This window comes from Felis catus, chromosome B2 (genome assembly GCF_018350175.1).
Source record: "Felis catus isolate Fca126 chromosome B2, F.catus_Fca126_mat1.0, whole genome shotgun sequence".
Lineage (NCBI taxonomy): Eukaryota > Metazoa > Chordata > Mammalia > Carnivora > Felidae > Felis > Felis catus.
In genome coordinates this window covers 63,860,138-63,885,611 of record NC_058372.1, presented here as the reverse complement: position 1 = coordinate 63,885,611, position 25,474 = coordinate 63,860,138, and the positions used below count along the sequence as shown (strand labels likewise).

The 25,474-nt window shown below is 38.7% G+C and overlaps 2 protein-coding genes across 9 annotated transcripts in view; one reads left to right on the top strand and one right to left on the bottom strand.

The window, feature by feature from the left end:
- B3GAT2 (beta-1,3-glucuronyltransferase 2) overlaps window positions 1-6,169 on the top strand; it is a 95,238-nt gene extending 89,069 nt beyond the window's left edge. The window contains exons 3-4 of the mRNA XM_003986299.6: window positions 1,370-1,518; window positions 1,604-6,169. Coding sequence (XP_003986348.2) covers window positions 1,370-1,518; window positions 1,604-1,690 — 236 coding nt within the window. The 3' untranslated portion in view covers window positions 1,691-6,169. The remainder of the gene's footprint in view (window positions 1-1,369; window positions 1,519-1,603) is intronic.
- SMAP1 (small ArfGAP 1) overlaps window positions 2,174-25,474 on the bottom strand; it is a 279,736-nt gene continuing 256,435 nt past the window's right edge. For 7 of the 8 annotated variants that reach the window (XM_045057719.1, XM_045057720.1, XM_011282395.4 and 4 more), the window contains 4 exons: window positions 11,234-11,361; window positions 6,333-6,504; window positions 5,185-5,498; window positions 2,174-3,131 (listed from right to left, as the gene is read on the bottom strand). In XM_045057719.1, the coding sequence (XP_044913654.1) occupies window positions 2,997-3,131; window positions 5,185-5,498; window positions 6,333-6,504; window positions 11,234-11,361 (749 nt within the window). In that variant the 3' untranslated portion in view covers window positions 2,174-2,996. The remainder of the gene's footprint in view (window positions 3,132-5,184; window positions 5,499-6,332; window positions 6,505-11,233; window positions 11,362-25,474) is intronic. The other variant, XM_019830821.3, reaches the window with a different exon arrangement.

Below are 25,474 nucleotides of genomic sequence, written 5' to 3'. Positions count from 1 at the left end.
GATCAAGAAAGTTTCAGTGACTTGGCCAGTGTCCAAAGTACAAGGATCTAGGCAAAATCAAAAGGCTTGTTAACTCTAAATTCAGTGTTCTTTCTGCTAGAATGTGCCGCCACCCTCCAGGATTGGTGGGAGATACTGGGCCAGTCCTCAGGCTAATGCTTCATGATTGTTTTACTTGTTCTGCCTCACTCAGCAGGTGCTGAGCTAAGTTGTGTTTGTGGGGAGCTAGCTTAGTGGGAGACTTTCCTGTGAAGAGGGCAGGGTCTAGAACATGGAAGTGGCCCAGTCTGGCATGTGGAGTGATGAGAATACTGGTTGTGGTTTTCTCACAACTCCCCAATTACTTACTGCCTAGTATCATTTGGAACTTACTTTGCTAACTATGCTTTTGCAAAAAGAAGCATAAATCAATTCAGTTAATGTAGAAAAGGGCGAAAAGTTGCTAAGGAACGTTCCTGGAGATCGGGCCTCGCAGCTTTGACTCTGGGAGGGTATCTAACTTCATTGTTAGCTTAGTCATAAAGAGCAGAGGTCCAGGACCTCAGACTTTCAAAACAACCACAAAGGTTAACAGCAGTTGCTTGCTGAGAAAGCTTGCAGTGTGCTTAATGACTAAGCCTTTAACATAGGGTTTCCTAAACCAGATTCAATAGTAATGATTTTTCACGACCAAACCATTGAAGGCAATTGAGAGTAATGTTTCCCTCAAAAAATTAAACCCCAAAACCAAATTTATCAAATGGCTGGACACCTCCTGTACTGACTTCCAAACCTCCCCCCCCACCCCACCCCACCCTTGTCGGATTGAACCAAATTAGAAATTTAAACCAAATGATTACAGATTTTTCATATTCTAGCTAACTGACTTGTACTCCTCAGTCTTCTAAACTCAAAAGTAAATCGCAGCAGTGCTGGTTCTGAGGAGAGCACACATAAAGGTGTTAAAGAACAGGCAGGATACCCAGGCAGGCTTACACCCCGAGGACAGTTAGGGTAAGTCTGTATGCTCTGCAGCTATGTTTCCGTTTAGTTCTCAATTCCCAGAGTGTCGAAGGCCGGGCTGTGATGACCTCTATGAACGAGCAGCTTCTTGTCAACAGCCTAGACTTTGTATTTTACAGTGGCTCTTGTCCCCCCCCCACCCCCCCGCCCCTGTGCGTACACCTCTGTCGTGGCACTGAACGTACCACAGTGCCCCGGTTGCTTTCTACACGTAATGCTCCTACTATTCAACTCTGAGAGCCAAGACCTGGCACATACTTGGCATGAAGAAGAATTTCTGATGTGTCCAAAATTTTACAGAAAAAAGAGAAGTACGCCAATTATTTTATTTTAAAGTCTTTTTTTTTTTTTCTCACTTTTCACAAAGGATTTGCTGTCAGTCTTCAAGTCATCTTGTCCAATCCAAAAGCCGTATTTAAGCGTCGTGGATCCCAGCCAGGGATGCAAGAATCTGATTTTCTAAAACAGATAACAACAGTTGAAGAGCTGGAACCAAAAGCAAATAACTGCACCAAGGTATTCATTTCACTTGTGCTGCTTGACCTTGTTGAGTGTCAGCGTTAAGAAGCATGGCTACCCAAAAGATTTCCTTCCCCTCTAGGTTCTCGTGTGGCACACTCGGACAGAGAAGGTTAATCTAGCCAACGAGCCAAAGTACCACCTGGACACGGTGAAAATTGAGGTGTAAATTGAAGAAACTGAAGCAGCAACTGGTGCAGTTTGCCTGGCTGGTGGACATGGGAGAGGACGTTTGGAGGTCAGGCTGCCAAACATTCAGGTATTGTTCACTTTACTTCAGTACAGCAGCCTTTACTGTCATCTGATGGACATCTGTTTAAGCAGAGCTTGCCAGTTAACACGGCTGACTGGATGGTTATAAAGTGTGTGTTTTTTGTCTTCATTTGTTCTGCATGTTTTCCCTACAACGAAACTGGAAGTTCTTTGTACAGTACAGCTAGTGACACTGCGGGATACACTGTGAGTATCTTGTGTACTTTTTTTTTTTTTTCCCATTTGGCCTTATAATTGGTGGAACTGGTTTCAGAAACAAAGGACAGGTATTTTGTTGACTAAATGTTCCCAATTCCTCACTTTGCAATATTAAGTAATTTTCATATGGTTGGTGGCAGTATACATTGTAGGAAATAAAACCCACAAAAATAAAAAGGTCTATGGATTTATCTGTTTAATATAGGGATATAACATTTTGTCAATACTAGGCACCATAAAATGTAAACACAATTACTGTCATAAACCTGGATATACCTTCAAGGATTGAAAGTGGCTTTGTTTAGTTACCCTGTTTGCATATAGTGCAGAGAAAGGTCTTCATGTTATTAGCACTATGTACATAAGAAGAGATCCAAATTACAAGAGAGGCAGATAAAATTTGAGTTCTTTAAACATTCGTTAAACTAAGTTTTGTAGTAACATCCAGGTTTATCTTCCTTTCACTAGCCACGTTCCCTGTTAAGCACATCATAACAACAGCACAGTGAAGTGAATGATGAAATAAAAGAACTTTGATACACTAGAAAACAGTGCTCAGTGACACATTTACATTCTATTTATATGATTAAACATTTGATCATACAGTACCTTCCTACAGGATTACTGGCTAATTTGGGGGTGGGGTTTATACTGTTAGAGGTATTACTAACATGATAACTACTTCCCTTATATGCAAACATTAGAGCTATACTTTTATCGAGAGTAAAACTGATTATGCAAGTTGACTGAGCAGCTTCTCAAATAATGTGGTTTACGAAATCATGGGAAATGAGCAAAGCTGCCCTTGACATAAAATCGTTTCTCAACCTGCTTTTCACATCAAATTTAATCTGTACAGACCAACACGGTCAGTCAGATAATTCTTAATATGAACAAATGGGGAAAAAGAAAAAAAAATATGTACATGAATAAACAGGGGAACTAGATGCGTTTTAGCAAGGAATGTCAGGTGGTAGTTCTGGATGAAACTTGCAGTGCAGTTTTCATTTCCACAGCTGTGTGCTGAGAGTCTGACCCGATGAGCTTCCAGACCAGCCCGCTGTTGTGCTGGGGGGCTGGCCAAAACCCACTGCGGGGTTTGTACTGCTGATACTCATGCCGGCCATTTGCTGATTCATCTGTGAAACATAAAAGGCTTATTTTAGGACGTTTACTTCACTTTTAATTCTTGTTTCTTGAGCCACAGTTAGACATTTATTAGAAGCTGCCTTTGAGGTTAATTTAGTCAAAGAGATAATGAAGTTTAATAGCAATTATAGAAGTATTTTTCATCAATATGAAAATTAGTCAAAGCACAGGGGTATAAGTAGACTACCAAACAATTATTTCCCTAGAGAAAGCAAATAGCTATTTTGTTTCCTTCTTGTTCTTTCCTTCCACTTTTTTTTTTAGCATTGTCCATAAAGTGATCTCAATCCTATTTATTCATTTTCAAGACTCCATTTCTTGTCCCCCAAAGATTAACCACAACTGAAAAAACACCAAAGCAATCTTTGAATTTGTATTTGAGTCCACTATTCTAACTTTCAACTATATCAGGATGTTGTGCTTTAACTATAAGGACTGAGCAAATTTTAGAAAGTCAAATACTCCAAAACTATATACTGTTTATGACAGGTATTATTCTGTCTTCATTAAAATATTAAATGGTTCTAAATACTTCCTAAGTATTAAAAAAAGGCTGTAAAGCATACATTTTCTTTTGCTTAACCACTAAACATCTAAAATTAATTTTCATTATATAAGGTATAAGACGACCTGTGTTTTTCTTCCAGACTGGAATCATATATGTATATAAGCATCCTAACCCTTTCACTATGGTACTTCTCTTCTTCTAAGACTGATGATAAGGAAAGGAAAGGCAAGATTTATCACAAAGTACAGAGTGGATTCAAAAATCTGTGCTCAGTGTTGGAATGTATTCTTAATAAAGTTCTTTAGTGGTCTTGCAAAGACACTAATGTTCACCACATTGCTGATGAGGCATAGTGTCCACGTCTTCATACCAACTAAAGGTTGTAAACCACCTCGTTGGCCAACAGATTCCACTGAGGGGTGCTGGAAAACAGCAGCACCCCTCAGCACGCCTGAAAGTAAAGGCCAACGTTAACTCCTTACTGGCTCATCTAGCACCTTAACTTTGAGCTGAGTGTACTTCAGTATTTTGGCTACCCAAAAGCTGTTACTGACATTTGGTACTTAAGGTTCCCAGAAGGTGGACACCAATGTCACAATGACAGTAGGGGCTCCTGGCTGGCACAGTTGGTACAGCATGTGACTCTTGATCTCGGGGTTTAAGTTCAAACCCCATGCTGGGTGTGGAGAGTACTTAAAAAAATCTTTAAAATGTGATAGTAAAAGCATTCACAGGATGTACAGTGATTTTTAGTAATGTTAACTATCAGTATAGCCTATTCTCTGAATGCTCTCAAGGTAAAACAGCTGAACAGAAACCAAGATTCCCCCCAGTGCTAGAAGAACACCAAATAGGAACTGTAAGGGAGAGGCTGGAGCATGAAGCTAAATCTAAGGATCTTTGTCTATGCAGAAAAGTCAGAGTGGAGCGCTAAAATAGACTGATTTGAAAAAAGTTTTACAAGTAGAAATAGGATTTTATAATGTAAGGGGATGTCTGAGACAGATATGGACTTGTCCATAAGTAAAAAGGAAACTCAACTGTATTTTATAAAGCAGGGGCAGTAGGCATATGACATGAAGAACAGCCTAGATCCCTTACAAAATAGTGCTTTGAGACTGGAAACCACTCCCTGCCCCCAACTTAGTAGTGAACATAGGCAGGTCTAAGTGGACTATAAAAATGCCCACCAGGGAGCTGGGTTGAAGCTTGGTGCTAATTTCACAGGTAGCAGAGAGGAAGTCTCTCAAGATGCCCAAGATAATTTCCAGCTGTTACAAACAGGATGTTCACCAGTATTATAATCTGAAATGAAAAAATGCTTAACACTGCTTTACAGAATACTCTAAATACAGGGTCAGTGACAGCTCACTTGTCTGTTTGATGTAACTTCATGATACCTATAGACAAGTCCCATCTGATACATTATCCTTACTCAGATTTTTCTGCCATGTTGTTATTTTTAAATAAACCATTCAGAAAATGAATCCCATTTCTCTGATTTTGGAGACGCTGGAGAGTAAATGACCCCCTACCTGTGAGAGGTTCCACTGGGGCTGCTGAGCTTGCGGCAGGCCAAACTTACTCTGGGGCGCGCCCATCTGTCCCACCATTCCTCCGTGGGGGCCAACCACATTTGGGGGAAGTGGCATCACACCAGTTTGTGCGTTTCCCATAAACCCATTGGGCATGGGCATGCCCACCATCATGCTTGTACTCTGTCCCATCACATTTCCTAGAAGGCCAGGAGCTGCAGGTGCAGGCACAGGCACGCCCATTGGTGGAAAACCTTGAAATGCAGTCGGTGCTTGTGAGGTAAATGGTATATTTGTGGGTCCCATAAACACACCTGCATTTTAAGAACCATGAAAAGAAAATGAATGAAGAAAGCAGGGCTACTGTATACAGTTGCACTCACCTCTATGATCACAGAAAAAGGATCACCATCTTTCTGAAGAACCCAGAGCAAAAATTTTAATTCCAATCTGCTCCTACTGCTCAGACCGACTCACAACCTCAGAGCTGGTTACTTCCAAAATGCACACAAATCAGTTACAAACCTGAGCAAATTTAGGCTAGATATATCTTATGCAATAGTCATATAAACTCCACAGCATGAGATTATGTGCTGTTTGTGCTGACTTGCACGGCTTGTCTCCCACTATCAGATACACAACTGAGAGCTGATGGTGTCTGGCTTTAATGGAAGCAAGTGTCCTAGAATTCCAGCTCATTATTTTAGAAGGAGTGCATTTGACAGATTCAAACTATGTAAACAATAGATCTTACTGTGCTAGTCTTTCATTATAATTATTAAAAACTCAGTTTTGGAATCCATGTGATAATTCAGATTGCTTATTGTTTACTTACAGAGAAAATACCATACTGTACACAAAGTTGTAAACTTCATGCAAATCAAAATAATTCTTCAAAAATAATCCATGTCCTGTAAGCTTGTGAAACAGTATTAAGTGATATGTGAACAGCGTGTTACTTCTAAATAAAGTTTTGTGAATCCTGTGTATGCTTTTTAATTCTAATGCTTCATACCAGTTTTGTAGTTGCACAAATTGCAAAGAAGCACCTGGTACATGGAAAAATAGGAAGAAATAATATTATACAAAGGGTATACTTCTAGTAATGTTACTGCAATTCACTGAAAGCAGATGTGAAAATGAATTACCAGGGGTACTCTGCTGCTGAATGGTTCCTGTGCCATACAGAGATAAGATGGAATCTTTGGAGAGTTGTTTCTTTGCTACCTCTTCTGACTTTGTAGCTTGCTCAGTGAAGAGATCCAGATCCCCAGATATTACTGTAGACAGAGTGGCAGCCGCAGGTATAGAGGGCGTCCCCTGAGACAAATACCAAAACAAGCTGTCAAATTCTGCATACTAACACATAGTTCATCCCTTCCTTAAAATCTAAATGAATTAGAAATTACACAACTGTAGAAGGTAATATGGTGACATCAGGATCATTCACAAACCCACACAAAACCAACATCTAGGATGAAGGTACAATGTTTCCTATTTTAAATCTGTTAATGTGAGAGAACTAGATCAAAGCTCTTTCATAATAAACTGTGTTTACCTGCTAAACTGACACTGCATTTTTGCCCATCACATCCTGACCACAGTGGGTTCAACAATAGTATGTGGCTGCTGTGTGAGGACCACCATTCGTGGGAGATGCTGGGGATCCACTTCAACTATTTCAAGGAACTGGTATCCCTTAGAATAAAGAACTACAGCAGACTGCAAGAGGGTCTTGCAAAGGCTGATTTTGTCTTTGAAAAAAAAAGAAAAGCCTTTGTTTTTCAAAAGCTGCATCATATTTTTGTAAACCTAATCTAGATCAGTTTTAACCTCATAGTAGAATGTTTCTAGTCTATCCAGAAATGAAGTACAGCAAAACTTCACCTATACTCTCAACCATATCTTCATTCCACTTTTGGAAAAAAGAAATAAACATTCAGATTTAACACAAAAGAAAAATGTTCACTTAACCTATATCTGCACACAGATTATACAATCACAGCTAATAACTTCACTTTAATGATCTCTGCAGCCATTTATTCAATCACATTCACATTTGTTTACATGAAATTGTTTTAGATATGAAGACTTTCAAAGAATTCTAAGAAGAATGGTAGAAACTGGGTAAGGGTCTTCTCAAACTACAGAATAAGGTGAGTAGTAGGTAGAAGTTAAAGATCCTGTAAACAAATTTGCCTTAGTTTTTTAAAAAATCAAACATTTAACATCTTGGCTAAAAAAAATAGCAATAAATTACCATCCAAGCATTGTATTCACAAATTTAAGGAGAACAATAGTTGAATCTATTATGACAAATTAAGCAAGCATTTTGAGATAGAAAAGTCACTGCATTTTGCAGAAAGTCTGAAATGTGTAAGGACTTGGACATAGTGGAATACCAAATATGGGAATGCACTGGAATAAAATATTACCTAACTACCAGCGATGCAGCAGAAACTCTCAGAGACTAAGAGCAAGTGCACTGGAGCCAGCCGGCCAGGACTAGAACTCTGGTCCCACTGCTTGCTACACTGTGCCCTGAGACTGTCACTTAATCTCCACTCTCGTCTGTAAACTTGTAGATAGGACTTCTAACCTTACAGAGTTGCTTGATGACCACTAGAAGTGCTCTGCACAATGGCAGAATTAAGCACACAATATTTAAGTTGTTAGGTAATGAAGCAACCATCTCACTAAGTAATCTTTTCATAATGTTTAGTTTCTGTTCAGTCTAAGAACCTGCTCAAAATCCTGAGGTCTATTCCCTGTGGAAGAGATGAAACTACAGGAAAATCCACAATGGCTGGGAAACCTATTATAGTAGTCCCCCTCACCACACCCCCATACACTTTCCAAGATACATTCCAAGTACCCTGGGGATGCCTGAAACCATGGATAGTACCGAAACGTATGGTTTTTTTTTCCTATACATCCACACCTATGACAAAGTTTGATTTATAAATTAGGCACAGAGAGCATAAAGTAGAACAATTAATATACTATAATAAAAGTTATGTGAATGTGGTCTCTCAAAATATGCTGTACTCTTCTTATGATGTGAGATGATAAATGCCTACGTGATGAGATGAAGTGAGGTAAATGACAAGTGAGGCACCGTGCCAAGTGTTAAGCTACTACTGATCACCTGGTGATATATCAGAAGAAAGATCATCTGCTTCCAAACTGTAAGCGACTAAAACCACAGAAAATAAAACCACAGTCTCATAGTAGAGCAGCCTAATATCCACATGCTCTAAACGTGTATTTCTTCTGATGAAGGTACGTAAAATGGAACATCTACCTCAACGTGGTCATAGTCTAAAAACAGCCAAACCACATAGCATGACTAGTAATCACTCCTATGTCCATTTTTTATTTTTTGGTGCTCTATTTGACAGCAGTGTAACTCCAGGATTAAAGGAGAACAACTTTTGTCTGTCAATTTACACTTTGAGAGGCTGCAGAATCCCTAAACCAAAGGTTCTCTCTGGCTGTTGGGATCCTAAGGCTGATCCAAGGTCAAGGCAGCACCTGTACAGGTCTAGGTACTGTTGGTTTATGTGTATTAGAGATAGAAGGAAAGGGATGGCTTCTGTAAGTCACCTTTGAGGACTCTGGAATGATTACCTGGGAACCCCCAATATACATGTGCATTCTGGTCAGATGAGTATTTCCAACCTCCTTCAGAAGACTACACAGCCAAACAGGTAAATCTCTCTCGTCTTCACATGAGTGGAAAATCTTTTAATATAATTTTTACTATGAGTAAAATCAGGACTGAAAGAGTATAGGGTTCAGAGTAATTCCTATTTCTGTCAAATTTTACATAATAGAAACTCACCAAAATTAGTAAGTTACATAGCTAGAGTATATGTATAAAATGTGTAATTTAACCTGCCTTTCCCCCTCCCCATTTTCAAAGACATTTTGAAAACATGTCTGGGTTTTAATCTTTGCATGTAATTCAATGAAAGATAACTCTGCTCACCCAATATTTTATAGGGCTCAACACAACTGGCACAGTTTTGGTCCAAAATCAATGTTCTAAAAAAAGAATCAGATGGGATTTAAAAAATCAACTCTGTAACTCTTAGTGGCTGATGCAGAATGCACAAAGCATGAAGGCCAGACCAACCAATCCCTCATAAAGGTAGAAGCCGCACCCCGTATTGTGGTCATGGTGCTACTTAAGAGTTAAATGAAGTCTGCATTGTTCCACTTGCTTTGATACCGAAAAGAACACATGAAGTACACTGAAGCCTCAGATGTAGGGTCTAATTCTCTGCGTGGTTGCAAAGCAACTCACATACTCCAATGGAATCCAAAGAAGTTTAGCAGATAAAACAGCCTCACTAGAATGCTAGACCAAAAGAAACTGCTTTTCGTGCTCAGATTGTCAAATAACCTAATGCTTCTTTCTGAAGCCAAAACATTAGCATTAGACAATTTTTATTATCACATGCATACCCATGCCTGCACAAATTCACAAGGTAATTAATGTTAATTGAAACAATAGTAGTAACAGTCCCTCATTTATGTTTTGGGGTAGGGGAGAAGGAACAAAGCCAAAAAACAAAGCTATCTTTTCTGAAAATAAACATTAATGCTGCAATTTTGATAAGCTAATTTCTAAGACATTTATTTGCTCAATTCTAGTGGTAATTACGACTATCATAACAAAAAAATGCATAGTAAAAGTATAAGCAATTAGTCTTCTTAATAAGACATAAGTTCTTATTAAAACTTTCCACCCAAACAATTTTCATTTGGCTCAGTTTTTCTAGAGAAAAAGAAATATTTTACCTCAAAAATTATGCTGTACCAAAACATACTGTTGTTCATTTATAAAGTATAAATTTAAAATAGAATTTTAAAGTTGTATGCTTAAGAGTAACCTATATTCCTAAAAGTTAATATATTCACCTTCAAAAAAGATAAATACTTGATGGGATCACTTGTATGTGGAATTAAAAAGAAAAGTTGAATTCATAGATGGTGGTTACCAGAGCTTGGGAGTGGACAAAAAATAGAGGTTGATACAAATTTTCAGTTATAAAACAAGTAAGGTCTGAGGACATCTAATATGACTACAGTTGATTATACTGTATTGTGTAACTGAAACTTGTAAAGAAAAAAACTAAAGTTCTCACCAAAAAAAGTAAATATGTGAGGTGATGGGTGTGTTAATTAACTTGATGGTGGAAGTGAAATATACACTTTAAATATTTACCATCTTATTTGTCAATTATACCTCAATAAAGCTGAAAATATATTTAAAGTATTAAACAACTTACAATTTTAAAAAAAGGAATAAAGGCAAAATGTAACGTCAGGAACAGAATTCAAAATTTCTTTATCATCAATGTGAAAAAAAATCCTGATCATTAATATTGCCCTAAATAATTTTTAAAAAAATTTAAAAGTAGAAACATTGTATGTCCACTATACTTCAATAATAAAACAATTTTAAGGCTAACTTAACTATCTTCATAAGAAAGAATAGGAGTACTTAATTTGCTACAATTTCTTATTCTTGATTTTTCTGCAACCAGAAATAAACTATCTTGAGGATGGCTCAATAGAGCATAAAAATAGAACTACTAGCTTATATAATCAATATTTATACACCTATGGTTAACTTTAAAACCTCTGAAGTTACCGAGTTAATCTCTGGCAAGGTTGAAATAGTCTTAATTTTCCCACTTATTCACTCTAAACACCACTGTTTGCCTAAAGCCAGAGTCAGCACACTTCAAACAGTGAATATTTACGCCTTTTGGGTCAAAGAGTGTTGCAACTATTTAATATGCTTTTGTGATGTAAAAGCACCCACAGGCAATATGTAAATAAATGGAATGGCTGTGTTCCAATAAAACTTTGTTTGCAAAATCAAGCTGCAGGCTTAGTTTGTCAACCCCTGGCCTAAAGAACAGTAAGCTTTCAAATCAGAGACTGCTCAGAGACAATTCTTTCAAAATTGAACTTTTGAGGCTTTTCAAAAAGGAAATAAGCAGTGATGATGTAAAACCATGTTCTTACTACATACCTGAGCTGTGGGTATGACCGTTGCAGGTAAGGGATTAGAAATCATTGGTCCAAAGATGTCCAGATCATCATTCAGGGATGGCACTGTGGTTGTGTTCCCATTGGTCACTGGTGCCTCGGCAGGGCCATCTGAAAAGAACACAGATTCTCATCCCAAAGTAGATGCTCTTAAATTACTTAAAACATGACATTATTTTTTAAATTAATATATGGTTAAAAACAGTTAAAAGGTTGACAAGATTTATGTCCCCCTTTTACCCCCCCAGGTTCTCTCCTTTCCCAAAGAAACTATTTCTAGTTTTGTTTATTCTCTCAAAAATATCCTTTACTCACCAGTTTCTAGGTACAATATATCCAAACCCTGTTTTAACAAATGGTATTACACTATTCACGTTATTCTGCATCCTGATGCTCTTTATATGCCAGGCACTGCTCTGAGTACATACATTAATTCATTTAATCCCCATAACCTTATGAGACAGACACTACTTTTGAGATAACTGACTAAACTGGCATTTCATACCATGTTCTTATAAGTAAGAATGCCTGCATGTGTGTGTGACAGACGACATCACTTCATATCATGTTTACCTATGCTGGAAATAAATTCTGATGATTTAAAATGTTTGTAACGTTGAATTCTTAAGTTACAATGGGGGGGGGGGGCGGTGCACCTGGGCGGCTCAGTTGGTTAAGAGTCTAACTTCGGCTAACGTCATGACCTCGTGGTTCTTGGTTTGAGACCCACATTGGGCTCTGTGCTGACAGCTCAGAGCCTGAAACCTGCTTTGGATTCTGTCTCCCTTTCTCTCTGCCCCTCCCCCGCTCACACACACACACACACACACACACACACACACACACACTCTCTCTCTCTCTCTCTCTCAAAAATAAGCGTTAAAAAAAGTTACAATAAGGGAAAAAACTACATAGAAAGGAAAAACATACACTGTGTAAACTGATTCTGTAGGAAGTATCCATAAAACTTTGAAATAAACTCACTGTATACTCAAGCATGGCCACGTTCAGTGATGGCAGTACCAAGCCACTGAGCTGCTGTACCCGGAAGGGAACTCCGACAGAGTGACAATATCCTATATCAGCTTCTCACTTAACCTACCATTCAAAAAACTTTTTTCAAAGTTTGTCTCTCCTTTTTACATTAGTGCAGAATTTACAAAATATAAAAGGTGAGACTTGGAGTGGGTTGGAGTAGAGAGTTTGTGAGCGCAGTCCAGGGATTGGGACACCTCACACACTTTCCTGTGGCCACAACCAAGTTAACACTTAAGAGTGTCCCCACTCCAATCTCTTGTGATGAGGGAGCATGAGGCACGCTGACAGGCCACAACCCTGCCCCCCCCCCCCCCACACACACACAGTTGGGATATGTGTGATATTCCTCTTGGCTGCCTGAGAACAAAGGAAAGGGGAAAAACAAATGGTTAACTGATAGAGATCATAGTCCTACAAGACCTGAGTCTCCATCTATTCATGAATATCTTAGTAAACTATAGGAAAAAGGCAATCTTATCAATAGCCTAATCTCCAGAAACCTATAGACTCTGTTTCCTGGAGCCCCAACATCATCCCTCCACAGTGATGTGGGAAACAAAGACAGAAGGAAATGGCAGAACTAAATTTCCTTGTAACTTGCAGTCCATTGACAAATACTTGAGGCAGGCAGAGTAAAATGTTTCTCCAGAACTCCCCACTGTCTTAATGCTAATGCTTTGCCACAGGGAAAACAACCTTAGCTTGATAATAGCTAGGCCTCCAATATCCTGGAAGTCTTCTTTAGCATATGAAAATCTCACTGGAAACTTCCCCTTGACTTTACCTCCCCCAACTCCTAAGTATATAACCAATGTCTCCTCATCATCCCAGGGCAGCTCTTCCTGCCCACGCTCCTGTCCCCATGCTTTAATAAAATCACCGTTTTGCACCAACAGCATCTTTAAGAATTCTTTCTTGGCCATCGGTCTGGACCCCATTAACCCCACTGTCACCCCCAAAAACCTTATCATCTTGAGACTCATGTCCTAATCAAGCTTCTATTTTAATAATTTACAATCTTTTTGATCTCTCTTTGCCTCAAAGGCAAATTAGTCACCTTTCAAAATTTCTTTAAGGTTGAGTGAGATGTCTTGCACAGAGCAGGTTTCCAATATTTGGCAAATCTAATGGAAGGTCTTCCACATACTAGGTATTTCTACCACAAACCACAGAAACTCCCAGGTTTCTTTTCTTTTTTAAAATATAACTATAGAAACTGTTATATTTTATTTCCCAGTTTAAGCCTCAGTAAGTCACATATTACTAATTTCAATGAATAAATGGGTCAATGAAATATTTTTTACTACTTAATTTCTAAAAGACTGTAAAACTCACATAAGATTAGCTTGTAAGAGATCAACTGCAAATATTTTTAAATCACTTTCACTGATATATTATCAGAACCAAAAAAAATATAGGTTTACTCTCTCTCTATATATATGTGTTTGTGTTTGTGTGTGTTGTATGTTCTATCTCTATTAAGCACCATGGACAATTTAAAGGGGAAGCAATAAAACAATGCACAGATAATACTAATTTATAATATACAGAATTTTAAGCTAAGATACAACTATGACCTAAAAGAATTCAAATACGACTCATGAAAGTTTTTTGTTTTCATTTCTAACCACAAATGACAACATTCATTTTGAAGTCAGGCATCTTTAAAGAGCTATTTCATGTTTTCCAGTCCATTCCACATTCCATTTACATCATGTAAATATGAACCAGAAACAAAATATTTTAAAAGGACAAGGTATTCTACATTAAAAACACAATTAAAGGAACATCATCTTTGTGGTATCTACAACATCTCAGTTAAGAAACTCAACAAGGACATGTGAGCCAGTGGTACCATCATCCATGAGCTGCAGAGCTGGGGACAGGGACACAACCCCATCAAACAGACATATTTAATTGTATCATGAACAAGGAAGCATTTTATTAGCAGGAAATAAAACCATATAACTATAACTATAACTATAACTATAACTATAACTATATATATATGCAGTTTAAATTCACAGACAGAAGCATATGTCCTTTAGAACAAACTACAATCAAGAGGAACAAAGGTAAAAAAGCAAAAGCCTGAGTATAAATATGTATTTCCAGTTTTTCAGTTAAAAGTTTTTGCTTTTTCAAGTAATAGCAATCACTAACAATTAGGACAAATTTATGAAAAAAAATACCTTAAACTTGAGAAAGCACTATCTTTTATTTTTTGGTGAGAAAATATCCTGACTCGACTTTTACCACAGGACATGTCAACCTCGTTTACAGAACTCCACTGTGCCAGCATACACTGTATGAGAACCGAGAGGTTCACCAATTGCAGGCAAATGATCTGTATTCATTACTTTTTTTTTTTCTTAACGTTTATTTACTTTTGAGACAGAGAGAGAGAGAGCACGAGTGGGAGAGGGGCAGAAAGAGGGAGACAGAATCCTAAACAGGCTCCAGGCTCAGAGCTGTCAGTACAGAGACAGACGCGGGGCTCAAACTCTCGAACCATGAGATCATGACCTAAGCCGAAGTTGGACGCTCAACCAACTGAGCCACCCAGGCGCTCCTGTATTCATTACTTTTATAAACTGTACATCTTTCAGAAATGTATGTCTGTTTTTAAGAATATTACTTTATTTATACTTTCAAGTCTAAACCCTATTCAGAGTCTAAATTATAAAACAACATGTGGCACGTTATGTGGTTTTGAAGTCTCGTTTTACCCTTCACACCCTTAGGATCACATATGTAACCAACAAAAATAACAGCCAACACTCAGTATAGTGCTTATTTCATGTCACCCTAAAAAAATACAAATACATCAACATATACGTACACTTCTTTAGTCTTTATAATGATGCTATGAGAGGTACTATTAATTATCCTCATTTGCAAATGGTAAAAACATTAAACTTGTCCATGGTCACAGAGCTAGTGCAAAGCCTTGGGTTATAATCTAAGTCAATTTTTATAATAAGATCAATACATTCTTGTAAAAGATGCAAATAATGCAAAAATGAATAAACCAAAAGTTCACTACCATGGATGATGGTAATGGCTGCAAAATAATGTGAATAAATGTACTTAATGCCACTAAACTGTATGTGTAAAACTGGCTAATATGGTAAATTATGTTGTGTATTTTTATCACAATAAAAAAAGTCCCTACATTTTCTATGCTTCTAAACATATGTTTAAAACATCGTATATATATCAACGTCGTTTTCTTTAGATCAAATGGTGTATGTGTGGGTGAGAATGGACTGCATTCCATATTGCATGAACTTAAGATAACTTACTTATTCAATCCTGCACTACTGGGCATTTAGGTAGTTTCCAGACTTTCATCATTACAGAAGCAGTAAATACCTACTGTCCTTAATATAAAGCCTACATAGCTCATTTTCTTCACTGCAAGGTAACATGACTTCATGTTCTACTACCACACTATAAAGAGCTTCATTTTCTCATTCCATTAAAAATATATATGTATATTTAAAATCTGACCTTTTGAAGTCTCAGAAAGGCATTCTACACCAACAACAAAGTCAGGCTCTCTTTGTAACCACCTACCATAGTGGAGCTGCCATGAAAGTCAACTCATAACAGAAGTTCAAGGAACTTTGGAATCCTTTAGAATGAGACAAGAGGAAGCATCTGCTTAGGAATGTGATCTTTATGGAAAGGTTGCCATTTTCCAAGTGAATAAAGAAGATACGTGTATTAACTCCAAAAACCTAAGATAAGGAACTTTCTCTCCCAGGTCTGACCAAGGTTTCCTATCCAGCCTTGTGACAGACACAGTGACTCTTCTCTGCCTTCACATCTACAACACAACTGTCTTCTTTTCTCTCTACCCCAGTCTTCTTCTCATATAATCCCCTAATATCAGAGGTTTTACCCCATCAGTTTTTGTTGTTGCTGTTACTACAAAAGCCAAGCATTCACAGAATTGTTGAAAAATCCTTAGCCTAAACAAAAACTTCTCAGCCTTGCACAATCAGTAAATACAAGTTCCCAAAGGGTTTTCCCAGTGGATTTCAACGTTTGCTAATCTGACTTACTATACTGTGTTTAGCTTGCTAAACGTATTCTTTAAAATTTTTTTTTAATGTTTATTTTATTTTTGAGAGAGAGAGAACGTGAGCAGGGTTGGGGCAGAGAGAAAGGGAGACACAGAATCTGAAGCAGTCTCCAGACTCTAAGCCATCAGCAAAGAGCCTGATGAGGGGCTCAAACCCAGAAACCTGAGATCATGACCTGAGTGGAAGTCGGACGCCCAACAAACAGCCATCCAGGCACCCCTAACAGCATTCTTTAAAAAGGACTGTTTCATTATAACGGCTGTATTTTTGCTTTTCAGTATTTAAAAAGGAGAGTTAAAGGGGCACCTGGGTGGCTCAGCTGGTTGAGCGTCCGACTTCGGCTCAGGTCACGATCTCACAGTTTGTGGGTTCCAGCCCCACATCAGGCTCTGTGCTGATGGCTTACTCAGAGCCTGGAGCCTGCTTCAGATTCTGTATCTCCTTCTCTGTCTGCCCCTCCCCCGCTCACGCTTTGTCTGTTTCTCAAAAATAAATAAATAATTTAAAAAATTTTAAAAAGGACAGTTAAAGACTATCTGTCATATTACCATCATTAGAAATATCACATTTCCTAGACTTTTTTTTTTTAATGTTTATTTTTGAGGCGGGGGACGGGGCTGGTGGTACTCTGTGCATGTGCTTGCTCGTTCATGGGGGAGGGGCAGAGAAAGAGGGAGACAGAAAATCCAAAGCAGTCTCCACTCTGAGAGCAGAGCTGAATGCGGGGGCTGGAACTCACAATGATCATGATCTGAGCCAAAGTTGGAGGCTTGACTGATTGAGCCACCCAGGCGCCCCTTCCTGGACGTTTTAGAAGAATGTTTATACATGTTACCATTTTTGTCTCTGTGAGAGACAGGGAAGGCATCTCCTTCCATTATCTCCAGTTACAGAAACCAGGGCACACACACCTTTAACGACTTGTTCAGGGGCGCCTGGGTGGCGCAGTTGGTTGAGCGTCCGACTTCAGCCAGGTCACGATCTCGCGGTCCGTGAGTTCGAGCCCCGCATCGGGCTCTGGGCTGATGGCTCAGAGCCTGGAGCCTGTTTCCGATTCTGTGTCTCCCTCTCTCTCTGCCCCTCCCCCGTTCATGCTCTGTCTCTCTCTGTCCCAAAAATAAATAAACGTTGAAAAAAAAAAAAAAAGAAGACTTGTTCAATGTCACTTCCCTGGTTAAGCAGCAAAATCTCCACTACAACAGTCTTCTGACCCCTAGGCTAGTGAGTTCTCTTTTCTAGTGATGAAACCACATTTCATCAAAAGTCATGGAATTACAACTGTACCTAATTATAAACAGGTCACTTAAAATTCTGAAAGTTAAAAGCCAACTTTTATATAGTTTATAATTATGTGCACTAAGAAAAGCAGTGACATAAAAGGTTCAAAAACCATTCAGCACCACATGCACAGTTCCTCTTCATCTCCCCACTCCTCTGTCCTACCAAGCGCAGTATCTTCTCAATTTACAGGCAAGGATACAGGTGGTTGTGGTCATCAATGAGCAAAGTAGGCTGAGAGAAGCAAGTGTGGGGTACAGTCAGCCTGGTTCAACAAAGTATTCACGTATCACAGTGAGTTCAATGAATCCTTTTGATCAAGGGTCCACTAACAGCACAGTCTTTGCTGACTGAATAAAAGCTCAGAGGCCACAAAAGCGGAAGAGAAGTGGATGTCTGTGCAAACTAATCAGAATTCACCACAGACATGCACCTCAGAGTGAGTGTTGTGTTCCTTGCTCAGCTAGGAATGGTGGTGGGAGCAGCCGGCAGCAGGAGGAGGGAGAAGCCCCCTTTAATCAGTATGCAGAAACAGTCGTTGGTGGACAATAAAAATAATGGGAGATCCAGAGTACAAGAAAAGCCTAAGGCAAATGGGAAGAAATTTAGCTGGGGACAACATCATAAAAAACGATAATGAAGCACAAAGGACCCCTTGAAAAGGCAATGAGCAAACTGAAGAAATTAGGACAATGCAGTAAAATGAAGAAGGAATTTCAATCTCGAAGGCAAGGAAGGGATCAAGCCCACAGTTAGCTGCTTGTGGGTAACTATTTTTTTTTCAACGTTAACTTAAAAGTTTAAAACCAGTGTTTTATCTGAAAACTGAGTTTGTAGATGACTTTTAAAATGCACACGTACCATAAATTTACAAGAAAATGTTAAAATGTTTTGAGCTAAAAAAAAAAAAAAAAGTTGTTAAAATCAGTGCTACATCTCACATGAACATAAGGCATGCCCAGCATGCATTTACTGGCCTGCTTTGCATCATGACACTGATAGATGCTTCAAAAAAAGGTAACATTTCAAATATGACAAAGTCATGAAGGCCAGTCTCTGTCATCTAGAAATCCTCAATATGGTGAAATGAGACTGCTGATTCTATTAACTGTGGCTATACCAGAACTCATCTAACACCAATAATCCAAATGAGTAAAGGTTTAAAAAAAAAAAAAAAAGTAAGACAATATTTAGTGTCTTCTTTTTGGCTCATTCCCAGTACCTCTGAATGATAATTTATAAACTAAAGGAAATAAGAATATAACACTTTACATTTAATGACACATTTTTAAAACTAATATTTTTATGCCAGGTACTTTGATCAATGCTTTTTATAAAGTATCTCAGTTTAATCATATCACCTTAAGAGATTTTTGTACACATTAGGCCTAGGATTTCAACAGAATTCTGGTGGTGTACCTAGAAAACTCAACTGCCATAACCAGTTTGAGAAGTTTTTTCTGGAGCCCCTAAGCAGAAATAGGTGCCCTTTCCCCATCTAGCGTTAAAACAGAAGTTGCCCTACATCACTAATAAAAGTGCCTGCAGGGCAGGGCTGGCTTCACTACTACCAGGTCCACTCACTGTACTCGACACGAGCTTCTTTTCTGAGGCAACTAATGACTCCTGAGTCCTTACGACCCAACACTACTTCCATTGTAGACCTGTCACCCACATCTGGTCAGCCAGGCCTACTGACTTTTCCACCCAAATCCAGGGGCTACAAAAGGGGCAGCCTTCCCAAATACCTCAATATTTTTAGTTTTTAAAGGCATCTGAATATACTTAGGTTGACAGGCAATCCCAGTATGCTACAAGACCTCATTACTGCACCCTGTTACCATGTTCACAGTCCAGACCCCTTGTCCACTCCCTCCTGTCATCTCACCAGGAAGACACAGTAGAGCCACCTCCTTAATTTGATGCTTAACACAAAGCCCAATCCCAGGGGCTTCCTCTCTCCAGTTCACCAATGACAGTGAGGTTGGAATTCTATCTCCAAAGCAGATATATGTCCTCCAGAGTCACACTGTCCAGAGGCCAGTGCATCACTGCCACACAGCACCACACACAACTACCCACACACAGGCCAGTCTCCTCCACCCACTGCCTAGTGAGCAGGAAGCACATCTTACTCTCAACCACAGATCTGTTCCAAGTGTGCTGTCATAGCACCTGGCAGGTGCTCCAAAGATGACCTCCATAACACACCGGATCTTACTTGAAATAAATCTCCACAGGACAAACAACAACAACAACAAAACCCAAAACTGAAACAACTCATTTGCTCCTCCTCCTGACAAGCAGCAGCAGCAAGAAATTAACCTCTGAATTCAGGAAAGTAAAATTTAAATCGGGAATTTTAGCATTATTCCAGATTTCAAACTGAATTCTCACAACCAATTCTCTTACATAATCCCACTCTTCCCTCAGCAGTAATTCTCTATCTTCCAGTTTCCAGACTGCAACCTCATCCCCAACTTGTATTACTATACACACAGAGAAGCTGCATTTTCTGGTATTTACTAGAGTTCCATGAACTCTGCTGGCGCTCAGTAAATATTAATTAAATTCATCCTTTACTTGAATGTCAGATGTATTAGCTGGTCATAATCTATTTGCACAAATAATAAAAAATGTCAAAGAGCAACATGAGATTTTATGTATTACTAATCTAGTTTAAGGCAGATAAGAATATAATAAGTAAACGGATGTTAGGTTTTTCATTACCATTTTTGACTGAGCATGAATATTCAGCCTTGAGTACACCCTTGCTACAATGAAAACTGCCAAGTCTAATTCTTCATCAGTAACTACTGAGGCGTCATCCTAGGAAGGAATGAATTTAAAGTGGAAATAGCACTGATTAAAGAAAGCTGCTTCCATAAGATGCAGTAATGGTCTTCTTAATGGCAAAATTCCTTCTTAAAGCTTTATAAATTTTCATGTTACTCAAAGAACCTTTTTTATTTTCTACACAAGAAACCATTTAAAGCTCTTTCCTTAATAAAAGTGTTATTTGGAATTCCTTTGTATTAAAACACAAGAATTGCTTTATGAAATGAAATAAACTCCCATGTGCGTTACTTTGTGAAATTCAAGTCACAAATGTCCATTGAAAGCATATTAAAATTGTCAAGCTTCAAATTGTTTTCAAATGTCTTAAAAAAAAAATGTGCCTGAGAGTTAAGTGGAGCTATTTATTTTTATTTTTTAGTTAATTTTCTTACTGCTAAAAAGGTGGTATTTAGACTACTTTACTAAAATGATTGAAGTGGCCTTAAAAGATGATCTTAACTCTCTTGCTCTATTTGTTGTCTGTTTTACATATGTATGTATGTATATATATGTATATGTATTTATGTGTGTGTATGTATATATATATATATGTATATATATATATATATATATATATATATATATATATATATACACATGTATATGTATGCATGCATGTAAGTAAATTTAAAACCAAATTGTAGGGGCACCTGGATGGTTCAGTCAGTCAGTCAGTTAAGCATCTGACTCCTGATATGGGCTCAGGTCCTGATCACATGGTTCGTGGGTTTGAGCCCCATATCGGGTTCTGTGCTGGCAATGTGGAACCTGCTTGGGATTGATTCTCTGTCTCCCTCTGTCTCTGCCCCTCCCCTGCACATGTTCTCTCTCTCAAAAATAAAATTAAAAAAACCCAACAAATTGTATAAGACAAATTTCTTTCTAAATGCTTAAAACATGGTGACAGACTAGATTTCTTCGAGGCCACCCAATTTCCTTAGTGCTTTTATTTTTTAATTTTTTTTAATGTTTTTATTTATTTTTGAGACAAAGAGAGACAGGGCATGAGCAGGGGAGGGGCAGAGAGAGAGGGAGACACAGAATCCGAAGCAGGCTCCAGGCTCTGAGCTGTCATCACAGAGCCCGACGTGGGACTCAAACCCACAGACCATGAGATCATGACGTAAGCTGAAGTTGGACACCTAACCAACTGAGCCACCCAGGGGCCCCTCCTTAGTGCTTTTCAGGGGCTGCAAATCTTCTCTCAGTCAAAGACCATGCTGTGTGACAACAGTCTGAAGGAGTCCTAGTTACATAGTATAATTTGAGTCCCTCCTCTGCACATCCCCTTCAAAGGCCTGAGCTACCTCTTACTCATCTCCCCTGACCTGGTATTCAGGCTAGTCTCAGCACAGCCCTGCATACAAGTTACTGTGCTACATGCTTCACATTTATTTCTTCATTTAGATTCCATCCATCAACCACAGAGGTTCTTATTTCCATTTCCTAGATGAAAACACCAGAGCCCACACAAACTGCAGGTTACTGCCTCTAAATCCAGTGCTCTTCTTCTGACACAATGCCACCAGCTATCAATATGATAAGGATCCAATATCTGTTTTGTGTGGCACAAGGTCACCTGGTAGTCTTTGAGTTTTATTCTGTGTCACAGCTCAACGCAGTGTAATAGTTAAGAACATGGGCCTGGCTCTGTAACCTACTAGCTATGTGACTTTAGGCAACTTAACCTCTCTGTGCCTCAATTTCTTCACCTATAAAATGGAAATGATAGCTCACCAGCCTTAGGTGATTTATCTTTCACTTCTCCCCAGCATGGACTCAGGACCACTTGCAAGGATCTGCTTAATACCAGTCTTCTTACAGCAATATATTCATCTACCTGCATTTTGTTTCCTCCAGAAGTATGGTTACACAAAAATAAAACAATTCCTTCCTTTTGAAAGGGTAATATAACAGTTTACAATAGTTCCCTGAACATACTCTTCTGAGAAGAAGCAATACATGTTTTCATTAGGTTTAAAACCATATCTAAAAAACCTAACAGACCACAAAATTATTTAGGGTACTTATGCTAGAATATTCCTTCCTTCTGCCCTTCTCTCTGGAAAAACATCCTCCTGATCTGGTCAATGCACAGTTCACAGGACACTGTGGTTTTCCAGGGCCACAGCTGCTATGTCTGGCATTTAGTCAGCACATTTCCAAATTTGTTTTATTTCACAGCATATGAACTTTGAAGAAGAGAAATTTCCCTGTAGGAATTTTCTACTTGACAAGTAAGTAGAGTGCTTTTGTGGGGGGTTTATCCTTTAGTTAGTTTCTTTCCAAGAAAGGCTTTTAGAAGCAAAAAACTTAGAAAACAAGAGTAATATATTCATCTCACTCATCATATAAAATTTGAATGTATATGTTACTAGAAAATTAAGTAGGGGGAGCTGCCTGGATGGCTCAGTTGGTTGAGCGTCTGACTCTTGGTTTTGGCTCAGGTCATGATCTCATGGTTTGTGGGTCCAAGCCCTGTGTCAGGCTCCACACCGACAGTGCAGAGCCTGCTTGGGATTCTCTCTCTCTCCCTCTCTCTCTGCCCCTCCCCATTCTCTCTCTCTCTCTCTCTCTCTCTCTCTCTCTCTCTCTCTCTCTCTCTCTCAATAAAGGAAGGAAGGAAGGAAGGAAGGAAGGAAGGAAGGAAGGAAGGAAGGAAGGAGGTTATGTATTCATAACTACATCTAACTAGCACTGTCAACTCATTTACACTTGGCCATTGTGAAAATAAGTTAAAGCGTGTATTTCCTGAAACACAAGCATGAGTGAGAAAACTTTAAAACTTGCCCAAAGCTGTGTATTTCCTTTCCAATTAAGAAAAATTGAGGGAACCTGTATCTATTCCTCTATACACTTTGGAATTTAAAATTATTTAAAATAAAACTATGAAATGTTTAGGCAGAAATTTCCCCAGATTAAAATGAGTAAGCATAATTTTATTTAAATATATTTAAAAATATTTAAATATACCCTGGGCTAGATTTGCATGACCAAGATCATACTGATTCTTTGCATGATGCCTTTTAGAGCACTGAGGACCCGATTCTCTCAGATACCTTCCATGGCCCACCCCAGCCACACATACCCCTCTGTGCCTGACAGGCCTGATGTTCAAAGCCTCCTGGCAAGGGGGGCCAGCTACGCTGCAGGGCACATGCAGTGCATGGACGACCACAAGATAGAAACCCTGCAGGAGGGCTTTCTACCTCTGGTGGCAGACTGAACTGAAACCTGTAAGGTCACGTTTAACACCAGCAATTTATGATTCTTCTCAAGCATTATGCTTAGAGCATTTGCTCAACCTTGAGGATTCTATTCTCAGATGGGGTTTTCTACAAAAAAAAGAAAAAAGCAAAAAGCGCTACTGGATGGAAGTATTAGTCTGGGGGGATTATCCTAACCAACTGCTAAGCAGACTGTCCGTTTCTATCATGTAAAAACTAAGCAGCAATCCACACACACACACACACACACACACACACACACACACACACACCATATCTAAACCACACACACACACACAGAAATAAATTTAAAAAATAAAAAAAATTAAAAAATGGAGACTAGCATAACTGCGTAATTCCCAGTCCTAGAATAACTACACAGGTAGAGACTGTGAAGAACACCACCCCCACATGCTCTAGAAACTGATTTAAATTCTAACATAGGGGTACACATTCAAGTCAAGATGTTTCTGAGACTGCAGTCTGCTTCGAGTCTAGAGCATTCAGGGATTTTCAGTCTGGCCCTTAGTGAAAAGGAACCTTAATTAAGACATTAGGTAATTTCCAAGACTAGTAGGTAAGTGATAACCAAGTATCTGACCCCCTTCTGGTATTAGAGAGTAAAACACTGAATAAATCATATTTGTACAGGCTTCAAACTAGAATACCTAAATATGAAGCAGTTCTTAGAGGTACAATCAAGAATATAAGGCAGAGATCAGCAAACTACAGCCCACTGCCTATTTTAAAATATTTCTGAACACAGTCATGCTCAATTGCTTATATATGTGCTTATAGCTACTTACATATTACAAAGTGGTTGTGGAGACCATGTAGCTTACAAAGCCAAAATATGTGGCCCTTTTCATAAAAATTTCGCTAACCCTTGCTATAAAGCAGATAGAGAGCATTTTATGTTTGACCTTGGGACGGAGAGTAGATCAGGAAAGGTGAGCTGAAGAAAATAGGTTTAGCTTGAGTCAGTAAGTTGAAAAGAAGAACATGGACTCACCAAAGTGTCATTCAAAAGGAAGATCAAATTACTAAAAAATGATCTTAATGATTACCCTATTATGAGATTAAAAGTGATCCTGAATACAAACAATAAACTTTAGGATTCATGGACCCTCTGTGGGTGTGTAACTAAACTATGTGAGGGTTTTCTGTGTATTTTCTGCAAGTGCTTCAAGTTAATGCCTGTTCCAGTCTCATTCACATGAGCATATACTGTCATGTCTCCATGACCATAAATTATACTTCAAGACACCTGCTTCTACTCCCCACCATGTTTCAATAAACAAGGGAAAACCAGAGTCCCATGAGGGGAGAGTGGCATGCTTACCTTGGGCAGCAGAAAAATAGTCTGCTGCCCAAAGTAGATACCAATAATCAATCCTGATTTAGAATCACTGTTTTGAGCTAGAAGAGACCTTTGATTCTCTGTGGTCTCCTAGAGTTTCACAAACTCATCAAATGTCATGCATAACAAAGCTTTAAAAAAAAAAGTCAGAAAGTATTTTTAAAAAGAACTTAAGAAGTTGATAAACCAGCAAGACTGAAGAGGTGTTTGTATTCTGAGTAGGACACCCGTCATTTTCTGCTACAAAAGAAATCCATCAGCAAAATATCCCTCTTTCTGACCTTATCTCCTATCGCTGCCACCTTTGGAACTCTTCCAGTATATGATCTAAAACTGTCAGTCACCAGCAAAATCCCCTACATATATATCCTTAACTTCTTCTTCAAACATTC